The 20,426-nt window shown below is 35.0% G+C and overlaps 1 protein-coding gene across 1 annotated transcript; it reads right to left on the bottom strand.

Annotated features, from left to right (window-relative positions):
* Window positions 1-3,874: 3,874 nt before the first annotated feature.
* On the bottom strand, window positions 3,875-5,159 carry LOC124371249. The gene is made up of 2 exons (XM_046829586.1): window positions 4,682-5,159; window positions 3,875-4,510 (listed from the first exon to the last, which is right to left on the bottom strand). The coding sequence occupies exons 1-2, from the start codon at window positions 4,928-4,930 to the stop codon at window positions 3,875-3,877; spliced, it is 885 nt and encodes a 294-aa protein (XP_046685542.1). The 5' UTR covers window positions 4,931-5,159.
* Between the last annotated feature and the right edge of the window lie 15,267 nt (window positions 5,160-20,426).

The following is a 20,426-nucleotide window of genomic DNA, read 5'->3' on the forward strand; positions in this document are numbered from 1 at the left end:
ACATGTTTTGCACCTGTCACTGCGGGGCAGCCCAAAACTTCAGCTTAAAATCACGGTAAAAAACATCAGTGTATGTTTTTTTGGACAGTTTTACATCAGGATATTTCTCGGTAAACATGTCATACATCTTGTTCAAATTTAAATCAGGCGATAAATACTCTTTAGAGGTTTTCTTTCTACTATAATGGCTTTCTTGGTGAGGAAAGGATGCGATATGTTCCTGAAATTTTCATTATAACTTCATCAGAAATGGCGTTAGGCCTATTACTATGTGTGCCTCGTTGGTCAGTCAGATCTTCATTGTTTTTCATTTTCTCGACTAGTACTTGAATTCTTCGTGGAGTAACACGAAAAATATTGCATACATTTTTTTGACAAACTTTTACCTTTTCTCCTCCGATTTCTGAAGGTATATAATACCTTACAGTGCATTGCCTCCGTGATATATCTTCATGTTGAACTCGTTTTCTTGGTTCATCTAGTATTATACAGTTTGATGCCAAATATGAAGTTTGTTCATCATAGGTTTTCTCGCGGAACTGGTGGAATAGTTCCAGTTTTTTTTCTGTGGATAAGTTGTGAGCATAACAGTTCCCACGGCATTTGCAGATAGGACCCTGAAACAAAACAAAACTAACAATAGGCTAATAATGAATGGACAATAATCATTGAAGGCATTGTTAAAATGCAAGGTATTTTACAAGCTACCCTAAGCTAACTTCATCTTGTTTCTAACATCAACTTAAAATTATATTACATTTAATATATTCAGGAATAAACATGTTTTTGATCAGCCTAAATAGATATAAATATTTAATTGTGCCTACTTCATTAAAACAAGATACATCCAGTATGAAAATTAAGTAGCCAAGGAAAGTACAGCGTTTGTTTACATTACATAACCTAGTATTAATGAAGACATACCGTTTCCATGTCATGGTATAAAGTTATCTTGGAAATTTCAATATTAAGTAGAGAGTGAAGCCAAGGGAGACAGCTTGTATAATAATAAAAGTAAAATATACAATAGTTTATTACTGTTATAACGACAAAACAGTTTTGTAATCAAAGCAGTAAATTCGTTTAGCCTAGGAAGTTACAACGTTGTTGACACTTACCTCAGTTGGTGGAAGTAAAGCACTCACTCGTTTTTTTCGGGATGAAATATATGCCTCTCCAATATCTCTTTTCCTCTTCCTCACGTTAGATTTCCATTTAGAAATATTAACTCTAGTTTTTTTTGCCCTGTTTAGATGTTTTATTGCATTAGATGACAAATGGACTGTATTGGAGTCAGCCATCTTTGCAAGTTACAACGTTGTTCCCCGAGCGTCTTCAAAACTCCTGCAGGGTGACCAACATTCAACAGCTGAAATAACCTTTAAAATATAAAGTAGGGAGGTTTTTTTTTCTAGTGGAAGCCTGCATTTAGACACTTACAACGTTGTTCCTCCACTAAATCAATTTGTTGAAAAATGGAAGTTACAACGTTGTTACGGCCACCTCTTCAATCGTTCTCTGGGCATTTGTTCAAATTAAAGGTACTTGAGTAGTAGCTGCCCAATACATACGCATCCTGGGAAATTTGAGATAGGACATCACAATAACAATACCAAAGAACTTCTTAATTTCTTCTGGTGTTATTTTTAAATCTTTTCCAGTTGATGCTAAATATGTCTGGTTAGAATAGCTGTTAATAATCTCGTATATTTCCTCAGGGATATAGAATTTAAAAAAGTCATAAGGATTACCTTCAATTGGTGTGTCATCTTCATCGTATGAGAAAGGAGCAGGTGGCAATGAAAAAAAATCATTGCTGTGCTTCCAGTAAACACGTCTACCTTCAGTTTAGAGGCACTTCAGGCTCTGGAGAATTCTCAGATCGGTCCTCTGCAAGTGATTCATCATCTAGGTCACTATCTGGTTGGGTTTCATTTCTAGGGATATATGTTGGGTCAGTATCATCGTCTGAGTCAAATCCATCTAAATCTGAAACATCTCCATCAACTGCGTTGACACGATCTGCGATGTCTTCTATGGATAGTGCAGTGGCAGGTTTTGGAACGCTTCTAGTCGATCTTCTTGATGTACTTGTATCTAAAAAAATACAACTTTTTATAGATACTGTTAAAATAATTAAATAAATGAAGTTAAAATATTTCAAGTGCATTAATAGAATAGACTAGAATAACAATTAAGTTAAAATAAGGATAATAAATAGATAGCAGTACTAAAAATATTATTAAAATAAAAAAAGAACTTCATCAGTAACAAAGTAAGCATAGGAACCCCAAGACCCAATGTGGCCTATAGGCCACACTCATTATTATGTGTTGTTTACAGTCACAAGCTAGCGATAAATACCTATAAAAATATTAATTTGGGCAGGTTACTTCTTTTACATTACTATTATCCTCCTGAGTCCAGAGTGGCTAATACTAGGCACTTGTCTTGATAGTACTTGAGACCTGAGGATTTCAATAAGATTTAGCAACTATGACCGAAGTGCCTTTTATTAGGCACTCTAAAAAATTGGCCTTGAGTCCCGAGAATTTTTTTCTTTAAAATATCATATGACATGATAATAACTTGTCTATAAACAAATGAAAAGAGCCAAAAAAAATATTTAAAAAATTCTGTTGTGCCTTATTCTACCCTTTTTGATTGTCCTAATAATAGGCACTTCGGACTGAAATGGGTAGAAATGGTATAAAAACATAGTACATCCAGTTAAACCATATATTTCATTGAGTGTCAATTAACATGAGTACAAAAGAATTAAAAAATACTGCACTGAGCTATCGTAATCAGACTTCCATGGTTTCTGTTGATTTTTGAGTTAATTAAAAATACTAAGTTAATTAGGATTTTTAAATCATGACCCTCAAACTACTTTGTGTGGTATTTAGCAAAACAGTTCCTTCCATCTACAAGGCAAAGATAAACTTTGCACTGTGTACAAAAAACAGTAGATTTTTTTAAACACTTTGGAAGAGCACACCTCTTTTGGATTTTCTTTGTCACCTCCGGTAAGTGGGTGGCGCCTTGCAGTCTTTTCTCTAAACATGGGCCCGCACTCTTCCTACGATCCAAAAATCCTTCTTCTTGGTGTCCTTGATCTTCATCCCCATTTTCATCAACATCCAGACGAACACTATTCTTCTCAATCATGGATTTACCTAATTCCAACTTGAAATGCCTGAATTGAACAATGTCCTTGGGAGATACTCCTGACGATTTCTTAATCTCCCTCATCTGAAGCCATGCATTTCCTAGGGCTACATCAAAAAAGTGCAATAAACATCTAACTGTCCATTTTTTAGTTCTAGATCTCGAAGGGCAATAAGATAGTATTCTGTCTATCAAATCCACCCCTCCCATATTTTTGTTGTATGACTGCACCACACTTGGTTGGGACACTTGAATATACCTCTTCTCAGCCTTTGACCACCTTTTAACCTCACACATGGGCTCAACGGACTCATTAGTTGAGATCATAGTTACGGATTTGTTATCCAGCCACTTTGTTAATGCTATCGCACCATCGGCGCGAACACTGACAGTGGCTGAACCCCTACTTTGGCTTTTCTTAAAAATCTTGTCGTCAGGAAGATCATTATCCTGGGGAAGCCTATCCTTCCTTAAAGTCCCTGAGCATCTAATTCCACGATTAAGAAGTTCTTCAGCTAATCGTACAGTATTAAAATATCTGTCGATGTAAATGACATGACCAGGAACTAAAGACCGAGTTAGATAAAGAACGGCAGACTCACATTGCCAAAAGCTTCCAGCAATATCTTGAGTAAAGGTGGTCTGATTCTGGTAAACCACAAAGTCACATATAATCCCAGTAGGATTAGCCAAAACAAATACCTTAATTCCTAAGGGGTTGGGCTTGTTGGGAATGTACTGTTTTTAAGTCACTTGTGCCACTGAAGGGTATCATCATCTCATCTATACAGATGTGTTGATTTCTGGTTTGTTTTAAGCATCCTAACAAAACACGGTCAATCAGTGGTCTTATTTTCCATAGCCTATCGGCTTTCCTTTGCTCTTCATTAATGTCATCATCAAAGACAATTTTTAGTGAATTTCTTATTTGAAAAAACCTGTCCCTAGACATATGATCAGCAACTACAGCAACTCTCCATTCCTTGTCCCAATACATACGTATTTGGGGCAACTGTAGGGATGACATTACAAAATTTACTCCCAACCAAACTTTGAATTCTCTCAAAGATAAGTTCAAACTTTTACCTGTCTTAAGTACATAAGTCTGGTTGCTTTTCTCCACAAATTGTAAAAGAATATCATCATCATAATATAGTTCAACAAACTTCTCATTACTCCAATTCGTACAGTCCAGTGGTATATACGAAGGTTCGTGAAGAGTCACAGGATCAGGAGAAAAAATGCCTTTTCTCCATGGTTCGGCAGTAGGTATGTTCTTTGTTCTCTTGATTGGTGGTTGCAGTTTAGTATTTTTCTTCCTTTTGGCTAGTTGATTTTTCTGAAAACAATCAATAAAATAAAATAAATCATGTACTCAGTTAAAGTATTTAATAATTTTCAACAGAATTTTAAGTAGAATGTGTAACCATAGTAATTACATGTATTTTGTTTGTATAAGTTAGATTACATTAGGTTAGGTTAGGATAAAGAAATTTGATGATCAAGTTACCTTTACTGCTGTTGATGTTGTGGGTTCGTTATCGCTGTCACTAGTTGAGGGATGATAGTCAGGGTCGCTGTCAGTATTGTCACTCCAATTCGCTTGAAATAAAGATTGCTCTCTTGTGCTGGCACTGAGGACATTATCTTCATTTTCTTCATCATTGAAATCCTCGATCTCAGAATCATCAGTCCCAAACAGACAAGCATTGATTTTTCTTGGTGTCACTGTAAAAAAGTTTATACTGAAATTCAACATAATAAAGACCGAAGTTACTAGTATTAGGTATTAGTAAAATACTGCCTTTTGGTCTTTAGCCCTGTGTGCCTAATATTAGTCACTTAGATTGCACAACAATTTGTCCTATAAAGAAACTGATTATTGTTGCATTTAATACACTACATAATAACCTTGTGATGTGTTTATGACATATAAATATAACTTATAAAGTAAAACAATGGTTTTATCTACTTACATCGTTGATTTGTAGAGGATGAATTTTCTGGGTGGTGTTGCCATCTTGTTTGTTTCAATGCTGTGTCACACTGACGCACCCTAGCGGTGAGTTGAGGAACTACATCAACAAGGAACATTCTAACCTGTACAGTGCTACCCCCTATGGGGCAGTCTGATAACCAGCAAGCCATGGAGAGAATTTTGAAGTTAAGTGACTAATACTAGGCACTCAGGAATTTGTTTAAGTATACATCAGTTTACGCTCAGGACTCAACTGAGTTGTAGTTAATGGCCTAGTATTAGTCACTTAGGAGTTAATTAGAAAAAACAACAAAAATCCCTGGGTCTCAGGAGGTTATAGACATTTTAGCTTCGAACTTAAAGTAATTTAATAGTAAAATAATAATTACCTGGAGTAGACATGGTTCATGTATCACCACATACATTTGCCAAGTTCAAACCATAACCTAGTGAGCAAATCTCGAACTAAGTTGACAACTGCAGACACTGACATGTGGTGCACTCTCTCAGGTGATGAAATAACTACCTGTAGCATTTCTAAATGAAGATACCAGACAGCTGGAGGCAGAAAATCAAATGTGGCCTATTATAGGCCACACCAGGTCTGAGGAGGATATAACACGTACAACAATAGCACGGCCACGTGAACGCTAGATGTCAGCACAACGGAACGACACGACTCCAACGCCTGACAGCAGTGAACTGAGCCGGCTCACCGGCTGCTAACCCCACTCCTACATCACGAGCTCCTCATGCAGCAAAATGGGGTGATCGCAACCGGCGGAGAGAAAGAGAGGGGGCAGAGCCGAGCAGTACCGATAAATCCCGAAAATTCGTCGACTGGTCAGAGACAAGCAGTGCCGACAAACCCTGAACATGCGGCTGATAGCGACCTCAGTTTGGAACGGTTCTGATTTCAATTATGTATTACGAATTAATGAATCGTTTTATATCCGAACATATCTGCAAAACATAGAAATTATATTAATATTGAACTTTCTTTATAACTCCAAAGACACTTTACAAACTGTGAGATGGTGCACAACGAATAAAATGTCATAATTTCATCATATTTTGCATATAGGCTTAAAACTACGTTAAATATATTTTTTGTGCTATTGAAATATATTCAAATTAATAGGGCAAAAGCAACATATTATAATGTGGAGTATTATATTGGTAGTAAATAAATTAATAATTACGCTACAAAATCTGTAATAAAAGTTATGTAATAGCTGTAATAAACTAAAGGGATTAAAAAAGAAACTTGCGAGTAAATAATCCAACCAAAAACATAATTTTGAAATATGACAAAATCAATGACAACCTACCTGACTTAAATACCTAACATGGCACGTGACATAATACATACAAAATTTTCCTAATTATATTATATTACTGTAACTGATAAATTCAGTTTAAGATCATATATGAGTATATGTTTGGTTCACAATTTTAAACACTTATATTTATGTAAGAAATATTACACTTATATTACAAAAATATTTATATAATACACATAATGAAAATAATTATGCCTACTGATCTCTAATGCTACGAATATACAGATTTATGATACAATTACAATTACACTAATTTATAAAATTTATTGAAGTAAATATTGCGAATAAATATTTAACCAAAAACATAATTATAGAATTATGACATTTCAATGACAACTACCTGACTTAAATACCTAACATAGCACGTGACATCATTGATATATACAAAATTTTCCTAATTATATTATATTACTGCAACTGACAAATTCAGTTTAAGATCATATATGAGTATATGTTCGCAGCCATTCCAGGTTCCGTACGAGACACTTGGACTGTACATTGCAAGACTAAACTAGCTAAAATTTTTTAATCAAGGAATTGAAAGCCGTAAATTAAATAAACTTAGGTAAAAAATAATCAGATTACTTTGCTCAATTAATTTCAAAGGCTTAACGTAAGTAGTTTCAGTTTAATAATGGTTTGATCCAATGTTCCGTACGGGACAACTTTTTACTCACGTCTTGTGCATTCCAAAAACTCTGTGATGTTTTTAAACATTTACTACTGTTACACTTAAATTCCTAAGATTTCAATTTTTTCAGAAATTTTATTTTGTTTAATATTTTATATGAAAATATCAAATGAGCAGTTCCGTACGGGACGCATACGTGTTGCGTATTTGACATATGTGAAGGATCCTTAACAGTCACTGTACTAATTTGTTTAGAAATAAAAATAGACTCTGATTAATGTGGAATACATTTATTTAACTTAATACAATAGTTTTCCTTAAATTAACTGAAATATTTATGCAAATTTATCAATAAAGTAATTCTACCTACTTGAAGTTTTAACGATGCTGTAACAAAAAAAAACAAAAAAATGTAGGCTAAAAATGTACTTACAAAAACTATGTACTCAACTTAGTTAAAATCATAATGCTGCTATTTAGTAACTTAGGCCCTGTTATATAAATATCATTTTAAATTATTCAATATCGTGACGTTTTACATGACAAACGTTTTTGTATTTTAAGAGGTTGATACCTGTTAATTACAGCTCTGTTTAATGGTTAATACTCAACAATCTAAAGAACACATTTCTTGAGAACACTACAAAACAGGAATAAGTTCTAAATATTAGGTTAAAACTAAACATTTAATTTTTTGAAAATTTCATCGTATAGGCGTATTCCGTTGATTTCAAAATGAGGATTTGACACTGGGTGTGGTGGCTCCTTGATCTTGCACATTATATTTCCATGATGAAGTGTTTGGATATCTGGCCTTGATGGCCAAAAGAATGTTTGACCGAGTCTAGCCATTAAGGAGACCGCTATGTCTTGCTCCGATTTCTTTTCAACGATCCGTGTAAAATAATTAAATTGTAATGTACAATTGTTACAAAATTTGCCTTAATATTAATATCTAGGCATGTAATTTTTTAGAAGTTCTGAATTCCTGTAACCTCTCAGGCTAGGTATCAATCATCAATTAAGTAAGTAATTTATTAAAAAATATTAAACACTATTTAAAATAAACAACCATTACCTGGATACCATTGGCTGTCATATATCACTGCAACCCATGACCCCATTGCTATCTCTTCATCACCATTTGGTAGTATAGTAGGTGTACAAATTTCCTCATCATCAGAAATTCGAAGAATAGACATCCTCATAGCGTAGGCGGGGCTGCCTTGAGAGGTCTTCTTCCGCTTTGGAAATATTGTATTTTCTCATTAACGATTTTGCAGTCCGTGCAACAAGTATACTTGTAGAGTCGTACGGCATAAAGTAATGGCATTGCCGAATTTCAGGAATTGACTTTATGTCTGCCCATTTTTTCTCCATTTCCTGTGCATGATGTTTTACATCTTCTTCAGACACAAAGAATATATGTGTTCCTTTTATTTCTTCTTTGGCGCATTCATAAAACTCAAAAGGATTTGAGATTATTCTTTTTATTGACCTCATTTTGATCCATATTCGGTGCTTTATGGCTCCCCTATCGCATCAACAGAGCCTTTTCCATGTGAAGTTGCGAAAAAAACAACCAGTCAAAATCATTTTGCAGTGAACACAATAGTGAAGCTGTGTATTTGTTTTTAAATTGAGAACAGGGACCATCAGAAAAGATTGAGAGTGTTTCTACATTAGGGAACCCCTTTAGAATGTCTCAACTAGTTTATACAGAAAAACGTTAATGCTCAGTTTTTGATGTGATAGGTCATCACTCACTATGGTGTATGAAGTTGTTTCAGTACCAGTCCAAACACAAGCTGTAAATAAGGTTACTTGTTGATGAGACCAATGTGCAGACTGGATCTCATCCTGTGAAACGAGAGAGAAAAGTTTTCTACAAAATCAATCTGCAGAATTCCTAACTTTGGATCATTTTCGAGTTTCCTTGTTTCAAATTCTTCTGATTGCACATTTTTAACATAGCAATGAACTCTAAATGTAGGCAATTGTTTTTTATTTCACATATTACATCCTTAACAGTACCGCTGTGCTCAACTTCTTTCGGCCTATTTTCAATGTCTATCCGTTGTTTCCAGACTATTTTTTCCCTTCATCATAATCATCACATGTTAACACATGTTGAAGTTCATTTTCAGCCACATTTTTGCACTGGGAACAAGTTCCTAACATACAATTTTCTTGGTTTAAGCTGCAAACCAGTTTTCTCAATAATTCTTTACCATTTTGTACAAGATCCTTGTTGAGTATTTTATTGCTATGCAAATATTCAAACAGATAGTTAAAATTTCCATGATATTTACACAGACATACTGTATGTGGTGTATCACTAACTAAAAGGACATATTTAGGTCGCAGTTTATAAAATGTGGTCTTTGTCACTTGATGCATGCCTGTTTCTTTAATGAGCTGTTGGTAGGCTTCTTTGATGGACATTACAAGAAACCTTTTTTGCTCAGTAATTCTTTTATTTGTTACAGTATCCTTATTGACTTTGTATCCCTTTTTCCAGGAGCTTGGTAGCTTATATCATCTCTAGTAAAAAAATTCTTGACAGTTTGCTTTACAGCATCAGAAAGTTTACTTTTACATTTATGAGAGTCGATATCAAATTTGGGTATTCTAAAATCAGTTTTCTGACTAGAGCGCGCTTCTTGGAGGGACTCTCTGGTAACATTTTCTTAATCCTTTTCACAGCCTTTCCTAAGCTCTGAGGTCTTTTATATGAGCCAAGTTCTGAAGAGCCTACATTAGGACAATTTAAGTCTTCACCCAATTTAGCCAACCTTTTCCGCTCTCTTTGTTTTCGTTTCCTTAAAGTTTCTGATTTTCTTATATTATCTAAGATATCTGGCCTATCTTTAAGAAGATCTCTCTCCTTAGCTCTTATGGCTGTAATACGTTGCCTCTCCTTTTCCCGGTGTGCAGCAAGTCGCTGAGGATCCAATCGTAACTTATATTTTTTATTTCTTTCTTTGTTTTCCATTTTCTGAAAAGATAAATACATACTGGCCTTCGGCTCGCTGGGGGCTACGCCCCCAGGCCCCTAAGTGGGGTGTTCGCAAATTCGAGGATAAGCGTATTTCGGGAACAGGTTAAGTCCGAGCATTCGATGAGGAATCTAGGCGAGCTTTTAAAAGAAATATTAGTCTTGCAGGCATTTTTTCCTTAATTATTTTTGATACGATTATGTCATATCTTGAGATATAAATTATCTTGGGAGTAAATAATGTGCAAAAATTTCATTTCCACAGGTCAATCAGTTCTCGAGATATCGTGCGGGCACTTAGTTTCAAGGGTTAACACGTTCGCTACCGAGCGGCGCATATATGCGCCGGCCGGGTTATTACGAGAGACCGACGTCAGAAATACGATCTTTACACACAGACCAAGTTAATATTGGTGTGCCCTTCATCACAGACCGATGGTAAGATTTTGTTTAAATAGGTTATTATACTTTGTAATAACCCTAATTATATATATATATTTGATGTATATTTCTGTTTTTTTGCGGTTTTTAGCATTATTTTATTACGGCGCATATATGAGCCGGTCGGTCTATAGCATCAAAATGGTATCATAGACCGAGTGTCCCAAATATGAGCCACTATTTATTTGTTGAAATACTTTAGATTCAAGGATAATTTTTAACAAAAAAACACACCTATTCCATGAACAAGTTTATTTTACATATTTTATAAGGACATATATAAATCAAACTTTTACATTACAAAGATTACAAATAAATTCAAACAAAAGTGTACTTGAGATAAATTGGATGTTTGGGCCTACTTCTCATGCCATAGATTGAAACAAGTTGGCATGCAAAGGCCAAATGGTTTGTCTTTAGAGTCCTTGCAAATAGAGCAGGCATAAAAGGTTTGCTTCCTTGTATTGTGTGCTTCTCGGCAGACATGGCACCTCAGTCGCTTTTCCAGCTTGACAGGAGCATGAGTCGTCTGTGAAGAGCGGATGGGGCGAGGTTTCCGTGGAATGGGTTCTACATGAATGTATTGTTTTATAATAATGTCTCTGAAATTCAGATAGGTTGTCTTCGTTGTCAATTTGGAAAAAATAAATGTGCTGTTCCACAGTGATACATCTAGCAGGTGGAAAAAATATTTTTATGTACCACCGAAGAGACTTTCTAGGAGTGGAATAATAAGAGATCATTTGATCACTGCGATCAATCCCACTCATACCCTTGTTGTAGGGAACAACCATGCTGGGCTTTTGGATCACTTCTCCCCTTTTTGTTCTTGTTTCCTCCATCTCGGGGCCATTTGAAGTTGAAATAGTCAAAACATTTCTTTTATCTCGCCATTTCATGACGGTAACGTCACCTCTTTGACGGCTCACACACTCCCCCTTTTTCAGTTTTGTTTGCACCACAACTTGCGGATTCCCAACTCTATTTGACTGTAGAGTACCACACATGTTAGTCCGGTTGGTCATGAGGTACTCGGCCAGGTCCACGCTGTTGTAGAAATTGTCGAGAAAGATTATGTGGCCTTTGCCGAGGTAGTTCTGCATTAACTTTCTCACAACTTCAAAGGCGTGGCCCTTTTCTTTGTCAATAAGTGTCCCCTTTCCTAAGTAGATGATGATATTTTAAAATGAATCCATCAGATGTTGTCAGTTCGTACAGTTTTATACCGTACTTGTGTGATTTGTTTTTTATATACTGCCGAAACGACAGTCGGCCTCTGAAGAGGACCATAGCCTCATCTAGAGAAAGTGACTTCCCAGGGCTGTAAACCCTAACAGAGTTTGCTAAGATATCATTGAGGACATTCTCAATTTTATGCATCCTATTGTCTGTGGAGTCTATGTTTGGATCATAAAAACACAAACATCTTAAAATACATTCAAAACGATTGCGGGACATGGTCCGGCCAAAGATAGGATGCTCATATAAGCCGTCCTTGGACCAATAGTGTTTTATAGATGGAAGGTTTACATTACCCATCAACATACACAAACCTAAAAATTTTTTCAATTCTTCAACAGAAACATTTTCCCAAAAGTTTAGATGAGCATGTTTGGAAAGAGGTGTCCCTCGCATGATTCCAGCTCTGGTGTTTGTCCATGTGACAATTTTTTCTAACAGGGCGGTGTCAAAAATATTGCCAAACACTTCAACTGGATCAGTTGTTTGTATATTCACTTTTTCTTCACCCACAAAATCATGAATTAGTGGGACTTTGTTCGTGTCAGTCCAACAACCATTAATACTGATATGATCATTGTGGACTTCATTGGCAACGAACTGTACATTAACATCATCGGTAAAATTATTTTGATTCTGCACATATTCATGTGCCTCTACTTCAGTAACAACTTCATTGCGGTCTACTTCACTACTAGAATCATCACTACTGTTAGAGGTTGGAATGTACTCACTGTTACCATCTGATGAAAATAAAGAACTTATTTCAGTGTCACTGTCACTATCAATTAACTCACGGTCAATCTCACTGTTGGTACACACACGCCTTCGTTTTCTATTTGGCTCCATGTTCATAAAAAATCAGATAGAAGCTTATACAGTACGTAAACTTACTCACAGAACGTAACCTCATTCACTGAACATAACCTCAAACTTAGTGAACCACGTGCTCTGCTGCAGTGGCGCGGCCGGACGAGCATTTCACAAACTAATACTGTTGAGACCAGTGAAATATATACCGTAAATACAGGTCATTGACTTTGACTTATCCAGAGACCAACCGTCCCATATTTGCGCCAGACACCCCCAGAGACCGATACGAAAATATTAAACCGTTAAAATAGACCAGTGATTTGTCAGGATATTATTAGTAACAATAGAACACTGTCCCAAATATGCGCCGTCGGTCTGTATCAGCGGGCCCGAGCGGCTCATATGTGGGACGCTGGTCCAGGAGTAAAAACCGTACGGCGCATATATGGGACAGCTGGTCTATATATATGTTTTTTATTTAACATATCGGTAGCGAACGTGTTAACACCGATTAAGGCAATAAAGGGACAAGATTTTGCTCTGTTTGTTGTAGTTTCATGAATAAAGAAAATTAGTTTGATCTGAAGAAAAACTCACCAAAAGAATTGTAAATCAAGAAACTAAGATTAAGTGTCATTTACACAGCAAGGGTTAACTTGACCAGATGTTTATTAATGTGTTCTAAATTGAGGCAAAAGATATATCGCAGATTCATTAACGTGTATTAAAAAATATATTTGCCATAAGCCAATTAATATAAGAGAAATTGTCTTGTAAGGCTATTGCAGTTTCAAAACCTAGGTAAGTATGAGCACATATAGTTCGACATCGTATATGCACGTTATTGAGACTTTCCTAGATAGTCACATATATCTAATTATTGAATAACATGTTCGTGGTTGTAATAAGGTTCATCCTTAATAACTGTAGGTGAGAAAACTTAATCGTACGTTGGTTAGCGGATGATGTATTTAATGTTACACGAGGTTGGGAGCTTATTAGGAATTTGTGATTTAAATTATTCTATTTGAGCGTTGATAAAAAACACGTCTTTATTTAGAATCCTCTATTTGTTATCGTCACAGATAAGCAAGCAAATATTAAATAATATAATAAGTAAATTAGAAGTAAGGCAATGCCGAGAAAGCTGGAAATAATAAATGGTTTATCATGTCTCGCCTCAAGTTAAAAATATGGGCAATTAAAGAGAAACATATAGGCCGTTGGAATAAAAGAAATCAGATAAATAGCAATTTGAGGCAAAACTTTTGTTTTTGTATTGTGGTTGTCCAATGCAATAGTATATAGCCGGTCTCAATACAGAGAGTCCGGATAATACTTCAAAATATTTAGAAAATTCTGTTGTTAAAGTTGATACCTCTTAGTGGAACAATTTCGTTTGCAATTAGAAATATTTACTGGTCCGTAAGGTTAAAATTTTTGCGTGGTTTATTCAGTCTCATTGAGACCATATATTATTGCCACATTAACTAATATTGTTTTCGCATAAAGATTTAGTGGTATATATACTTGTGTCAAATTATTTGCTAGCAACTTATAGTCGATAAACTGTTTTTTGCCCGTTAGTTTGTCAATGCTTGAAATGCAAGCTTAACGTATCTAGTCTCGCCACGGGGATGCCGGCAAACACGGAGACCATATACTATTAACAGAATTACAGGTATCGTTGATTAATTTATGTTTACTCATATCGTGTACAAATTTGTATATTTAGTTGTGTATATACTTGTGACAAATAGTTTGGTAATAACAACTATTTATTATATTGGTAATAGGGGAGAGTTGCCTTGATTGGACCAGTTTCACTATTTTTTGCTTATAACATAAAAACATGATTATAATAGCTTACCAATTCGTAGTATCAAACAGCTACTTTGGTTGTAATTGTAATGACATCGTCAAAAATCATATATTAGTACATAGTTTTTATGTACAATTAATTTAAAACAAAGTGTCAATCAGTCCATTCAAGGAAACTAGTTGCCTAGAATGGAACTATGGTTGCCTTCATTGGACCAGTGTCAAATTTAATGAAATAGACATGTATTATTTTGTAATATTGTATTTTGTTGTTATAACTAAATTGAAACTAAATAGGTATATAACAAAAGTTACATTTGAAAGTAGAAAACGCTAAATAATTATTCTAAAAAAACACTTGAAAGAATTATGAAAATTATTTACAATTCGACGCCTCCGAATAAGAACATCGTAACTCAAATTTTATGTTTTTTTATATTTTTACTATAAACAATGGAGAAGAAAATCTTCTATTTTATGTATAAATTCTGTGTTAAAACTGCGTTTTGTCTTTAAATTAATCAATACAAATAAAACATCGTATCTTTTCTAACAATTCTATGTTTCCCAATAATAACATCGTATCTTGAGATACGATGATTTTTGGGATGTTTTGTAGTTCATGGTAAGTTTAGAACATTTCAAAACAATGTGATGTTATGTTTATAACATTTCAAGGCATTAGTTTAAAAACATAATGTTTTTGTTGTTCTATAAAATGAGCTATTCTTATAAAAGTTATTTTGGAACTCATGAGTTGCCTCACTGATTATTTAAATCAGCTGTTCAATGTCAGAAAATAGTAATATTAGCATCTAGGTGTAGTAGTCATCTGCTTAATGTGTATTGGTGTTTCAGCTTTGTTCTTATAGGTTATGTTTTTCCTTTTGGATAATTCAATGTAATCAGAAGTAATATAACATTTAAAAATGACTTCAAGAGGCCGACTAATGGTAGACATGATAACAAAGCCTTCTACATCTTCAATAAAAGGTAAGTTTATTATTTCATGTGATCGAGATAGATCTCCGCTCATCGCCTCTAAACCCAGAGCAAGCTGCAACTGCAGAAATTGTTGAAAAATTTTATAGAAGATATAAATGACTACGAAGAGGAATTTTGGGATGATTCAGATTGGGAGCCGTTTGGTGAAGAAAGTGATGAATCAGAGAATGAGTTTAGCAGCATTAAAAGAAGTAATAAAAGAAAAGCCACTAGACAATTATTTGCTCCAAGTAGCAAAAAAGTTACTATTCTAACAGGCCAATCTAACAATCCCCTACCACTGGCTTATCAAAGCAATACTCAGATTCCTCCTCCGGTGGTAGGAAAGAAAATCAGAACACAAATATTACTGATTTACCAGAAGTCGATTGTACCAATACTAATAAAAAAAGGAAGCAAAGTGTATGTGTGCTAAAAACTTGTCCTGGCAAAAAAAAGGAGTGTTTCTGTTGAAAATTGGCAAAGTGTGAAAGCCAAAAGATTGATAAACCTTGGCTTGGAATATGTTAGCCCTACTACAAAAAAAAAATTGTTTCGGCTAAAACAATGGGTGGTGGTTGCATTGAAAAATGCCGATTGAAATGCCAAACGAGGGTAAACCTAGAACAACGCCTTGTTATCTTTGAAAAATTTTGGAAATTAGGCAATCATACGAGGCAGTGGGATTTCATAGTGAAAACTGCTACCAAGACAGACAAAACAACTGCAACCACCAAAGAAAATAGAGATTCGGAAGAAATTATTCAATTAAATATACTATTCCAGTTCAAAACACCTCTATTTAAGTATGCAAAAAAATGTTCTTAGGTACATGCATAACTGATATGTGGGTTAGGACAGCGTTCAATAAACTGGAAAGGTCTGATGAAGTAACAGTAACCCCAGATAAAAGGGGGAAACACACTGAGCGTGGTAAGCGGATTTTAAGCCATTCTATTAAACAAAGTGTAAGAAATCATATTAAATCTTTTAAAAGTGTCGAATCCCACTGTATAAGAAAGGAAAGTAAGCGACAGTATCTTGAGCAAGGACTGAGCACCGCAAAAATGTATCGGCTATACCAGGAATGGATAAAAGACAAAGGTGGAGAAAGTGCAACAATCAGGCAATATACTGATATATTTAATTCAGAATTCAATCTGGGCCTTTTTGTTCCCAAGAAAGACCATTGTGAGTTATGGAAAAACAAAAATGCTGTAAGAGAAATGAAAGATAGAGATAAGAAAAAGAGCACAAAGTGGCAAGTCAGTAAGTGTAGCTGTCTTCGACTTGCAGAAGACCTTGAACATCCCTCAATCCGATGTAAGTATATATTTTATTACAAGAGAAAGTACGCTTGTTACAATTTTTGATATTGGTAATAACAAAGGATACAGCTACTTCTGGCATGAAGAAATAGGGAAAAAAGGTTCTAATGAACTTGCTAGCTTCGTTATGGATTTTATCTTGTCTAGAGTAAAAGATGGTGTCAAGGAATTTATTTTTTACTCCGATAACCGCCCTGGCCAAAACAGAAATCGTATCATGTACAGTATGTATTCAGCTATGGCGGAAAAACTGAGTGTAACGATCACTCATCGCTTTTTAGAAAAAGGGCACACACAGAATGAAGGTGATTCTATGCATGCACTAATTGAGAGGAGGAGCAAGAACCAAACCATTTATGTTCCTGAACAATGGGTCATGCTCATACGGATGGCTAAGTCAAGTGGAGAAAAATATATTGTTAAAGAGGTATGTCAAAAATACATTGTAAAATGTAAAGATCTGGTAACATTTGATAACAGGAACTGGCAGATTGATATAAATGGAGAAAAAATTAAGTGGAACTGTATAAAGGAAGTTCATATGGAAAAGGATAACCCTACAACACTGACTTTAAAATATAACCATACTAAAGAGACATGCTTTGTACTTGATCTGTACCATAAGCACACTGGAAGCAGAAGAAATATTGAAGACTTAGTTTTAGGACCTGCTTACAAGTCTAAGTTAGCAATAACAACTTCAAAATATAAAGATCTTTTATCTTTGTGCAATGGTATGCAAATTCCAGTAATGTACCAACATTTTTTTAGAAAACTAAAACATAGCAAGACCACCACAAGTGTAGAAAGTGATTGTGAATAGAGTTGTATTTATGAATACTAAATATTGTGTATTCAGAATTTGTTGTATTCCAATTTAACACAGTTTTATGTTTCTATAAGGTTTAAATACTGTTTGAAGTAGTAATTTGAGCTGTTTTAAAGCATAAAAACTACTGTATTCTGCATTTTGTATGTAATATCAATCATAATTTGTTTCTTAATAGTAAAATAATGATAGCTTTATATAGTTTTAATCATGAAAATGTTTCTTTAATAAATAAAATTAACTGTTCCTTTCTAAAACAATAACTTTTACTCATTAAATTACCCGAGTCAAAACAGTGAAGATGAAATTTCTTCCATATAAGAACATCTTAACTCAAGATACGACGTTCTTATTTGGAAAACTGTGAGTAGAAGATAAAATGTTTTCCATATAAGAATATCTTAACTCAAGATACGACGTTCTTATTTGGAAAACTGTGAGTAGAAGATAAAATGTTTTCCATATAAGAACATCTTAACTCAAGATACGACGTTCTTATTTGGAAAACTGTGAGTAGAAGATAAAATGTTTTCCATATAAGAATATCTTAACTCAAGATACGACGTTCTTATTTGGAAAACTGTGAGTAGAAGATAAAATTTTTTCCATATAAGAATATCTTAACTCAAGATACGACGTTCTTATTTGGAAAACTGTGAGTAGAAGATAAAATGTTTTCCATATAAGAATATCTTAACTCAAGATACGATGTTCTTATTTGGAAAACTGTCAGTATAAAAAATCGTAACTCAGTAAACAATTTAAATAATAAAAATTCTTCATGCACAATACTACTAAAATGTGTGTCAGCATAAGTGTATTTATCAATACAAAATTCATTACTTTAGAGAGAATAGTCTGGGCTCAGGGATTTTCTATAACTTTCAAACTGCTCTCCTGAAAAATTGCAGATTTTGAGATACGATGTTCTTATTCGGAGGCGTCGAATTGATACAGTAAAATATCTTCTTATTTGCGCTTACACCAGCACAAACTGTATGGTACCAATTACGACAATCCATGCATTGTATCATGTCCTCCTCCGTCTCCATTTCACATATCTCACATAACCAACTTTGATCTGTTAATGTTTTGTTCTGTGACATAAATTTCACTCGTTTGTTTACTTTCCCCTTGGTGTCTTTAAATAACGCCTTCATAGTTTGTTGTTCCTTTTTAGGAAGTTTATTTTTATTTTTTGAGGCTTCAAGCTCAGATTTATAAGGGCTGCTTGTAAGAACTGTAGCTTTTTGGGCCCCTGTATCCCTTGTTCTCTTGCGGGTGGGTAGAAAATTTGGTGCTGGTAAAGGGGAAATTTCTATAAGAGCCTTTGTGAAGTTATCTTTAGATGTATCCGGGCTCTTGGCTGAAGGAGTAACACTAGTCACATTTTCATCAGTCCTACAGGATGAAGAACTCCTAGAATGTCCAGGTGCAGTAGGTGTCGCTTCATGGGTTACCAAGGCATCAGCAGGTGCAAAATCTGAATCCTTAAATACATGCCTATTCACAGGCCATATCCCAGAGTGCTGAAATGCACTCACCGCATTTCCTACTGTAGCAGCCCGACCATATGCCTCTTTCAATAATTGTGGAATTTGGGTCTGTTGGATTTTTTCACCCTTATACTGACGAAGAAAAGATTCCTGACCTTGGATAAAATATGTCTGCATTGGTCCAAATATCGCTACATCTAACGGTTGTAGGCGATGTGTAGTGTGCCCTGGTAGTTGAAGCAAAATGATACCATGTTCACGGGCAAATTCAACAGCTTCAAGATTTTTACTGTGGGTGGTGTGGCCGTCAAGTAAAAGAAGTACTTTTTTATTTTTACTGACATTTATGTGACTTGTAAAATGTCGTAGCCACTCCAAAAACAATTCTGAGTTTATGTAACCAGTATCTGAAATAGTTACCAAACTACCAGAAGGGGCTCCAACCTTCAAATCGTCATTCCACCTTTTGCGCTTGAAAATGATCATCGGAGGCACGTAGACTCCTGCGGCGTTAACACACACAACCATTGTTGTGTTTACACCACGTTCACCACTGGTTATTGTGCCAACTTGCCGCTTCCCCTTCAAGCCAACTATCTTCTGCGGACGCTTCTGAACTGTTGAGAAACCAGATTCATCGACATTAAAAATTGAATCTGGCTCAAACTTCTCGTCATCCATAACCTTTTCAAAAATGTCAAAGAAATGGTTGACATTTTCTCTATTAAATCCTTTTGCACGAGCTATCGATGTATTTTCCGGTTTACGTAAAGACAGACGGGGGTTGCGTTCCATAAAGTTATAGAACCATTTTTTGCCAGCCATTTTTTTTATCCTTATTAAAGGTATGAGGAAGGGAATGTTTTTCAGCTACATCATACGCAAGTTTTCGTATGTCAGTTATCGTCAAACCAAAGAAGGATTCCTCAAATTTTAATATGTGGTCAGACAAAATTGTTTCCATTTCTTCTGAGAAAACCGGCAACTTCCCTAAAGATTTTCTCTCATTTATGAAGTAATTTTTTTGATCAGCATGTCGTTTTAAGGTTGCTTTAGGAATACCATAAACTCTGCTGCATTCATTTAATCCATAGTCCCCGTTTTTATAGGCCGCAATAGCTTGCTGAAGGTTCTCTTCAGACCACTGCCCGTACTTTCTTTTCTCCATGTTCAATATCTGTAATAAATAAAAACTTTAAAAGTTGTGTATTTATGCCGAAAGGACGTCAAAAATACATGTAATAAGCAAAATTAATAAGGTATCCTAGGATGGACCGGTCCATTGAAGACAACTCCGTGAGGTCCAATCAAAGCAACTTTACCAAATTACTGAAGATTCGCGTAATTTCCTAAA

Source organism: Homalodisca vitripennis, unplaced genomic scaffold, assembly GCF_021130785.1.
Source record: "Homalodisca vitripennis isolate AUS2020 unplaced genomic scaffold, UT_GWSS_2.1 ScUCBcl_1159;HRSCAF=4437, whole genome shotgun sequence".
Lineage (NCBI taxonomy): Eukaryota > Metazoa > Arthropoda > Insecta > Hemiptera > Cicadellidae > Homalodisca > Homalodisca vitripennis.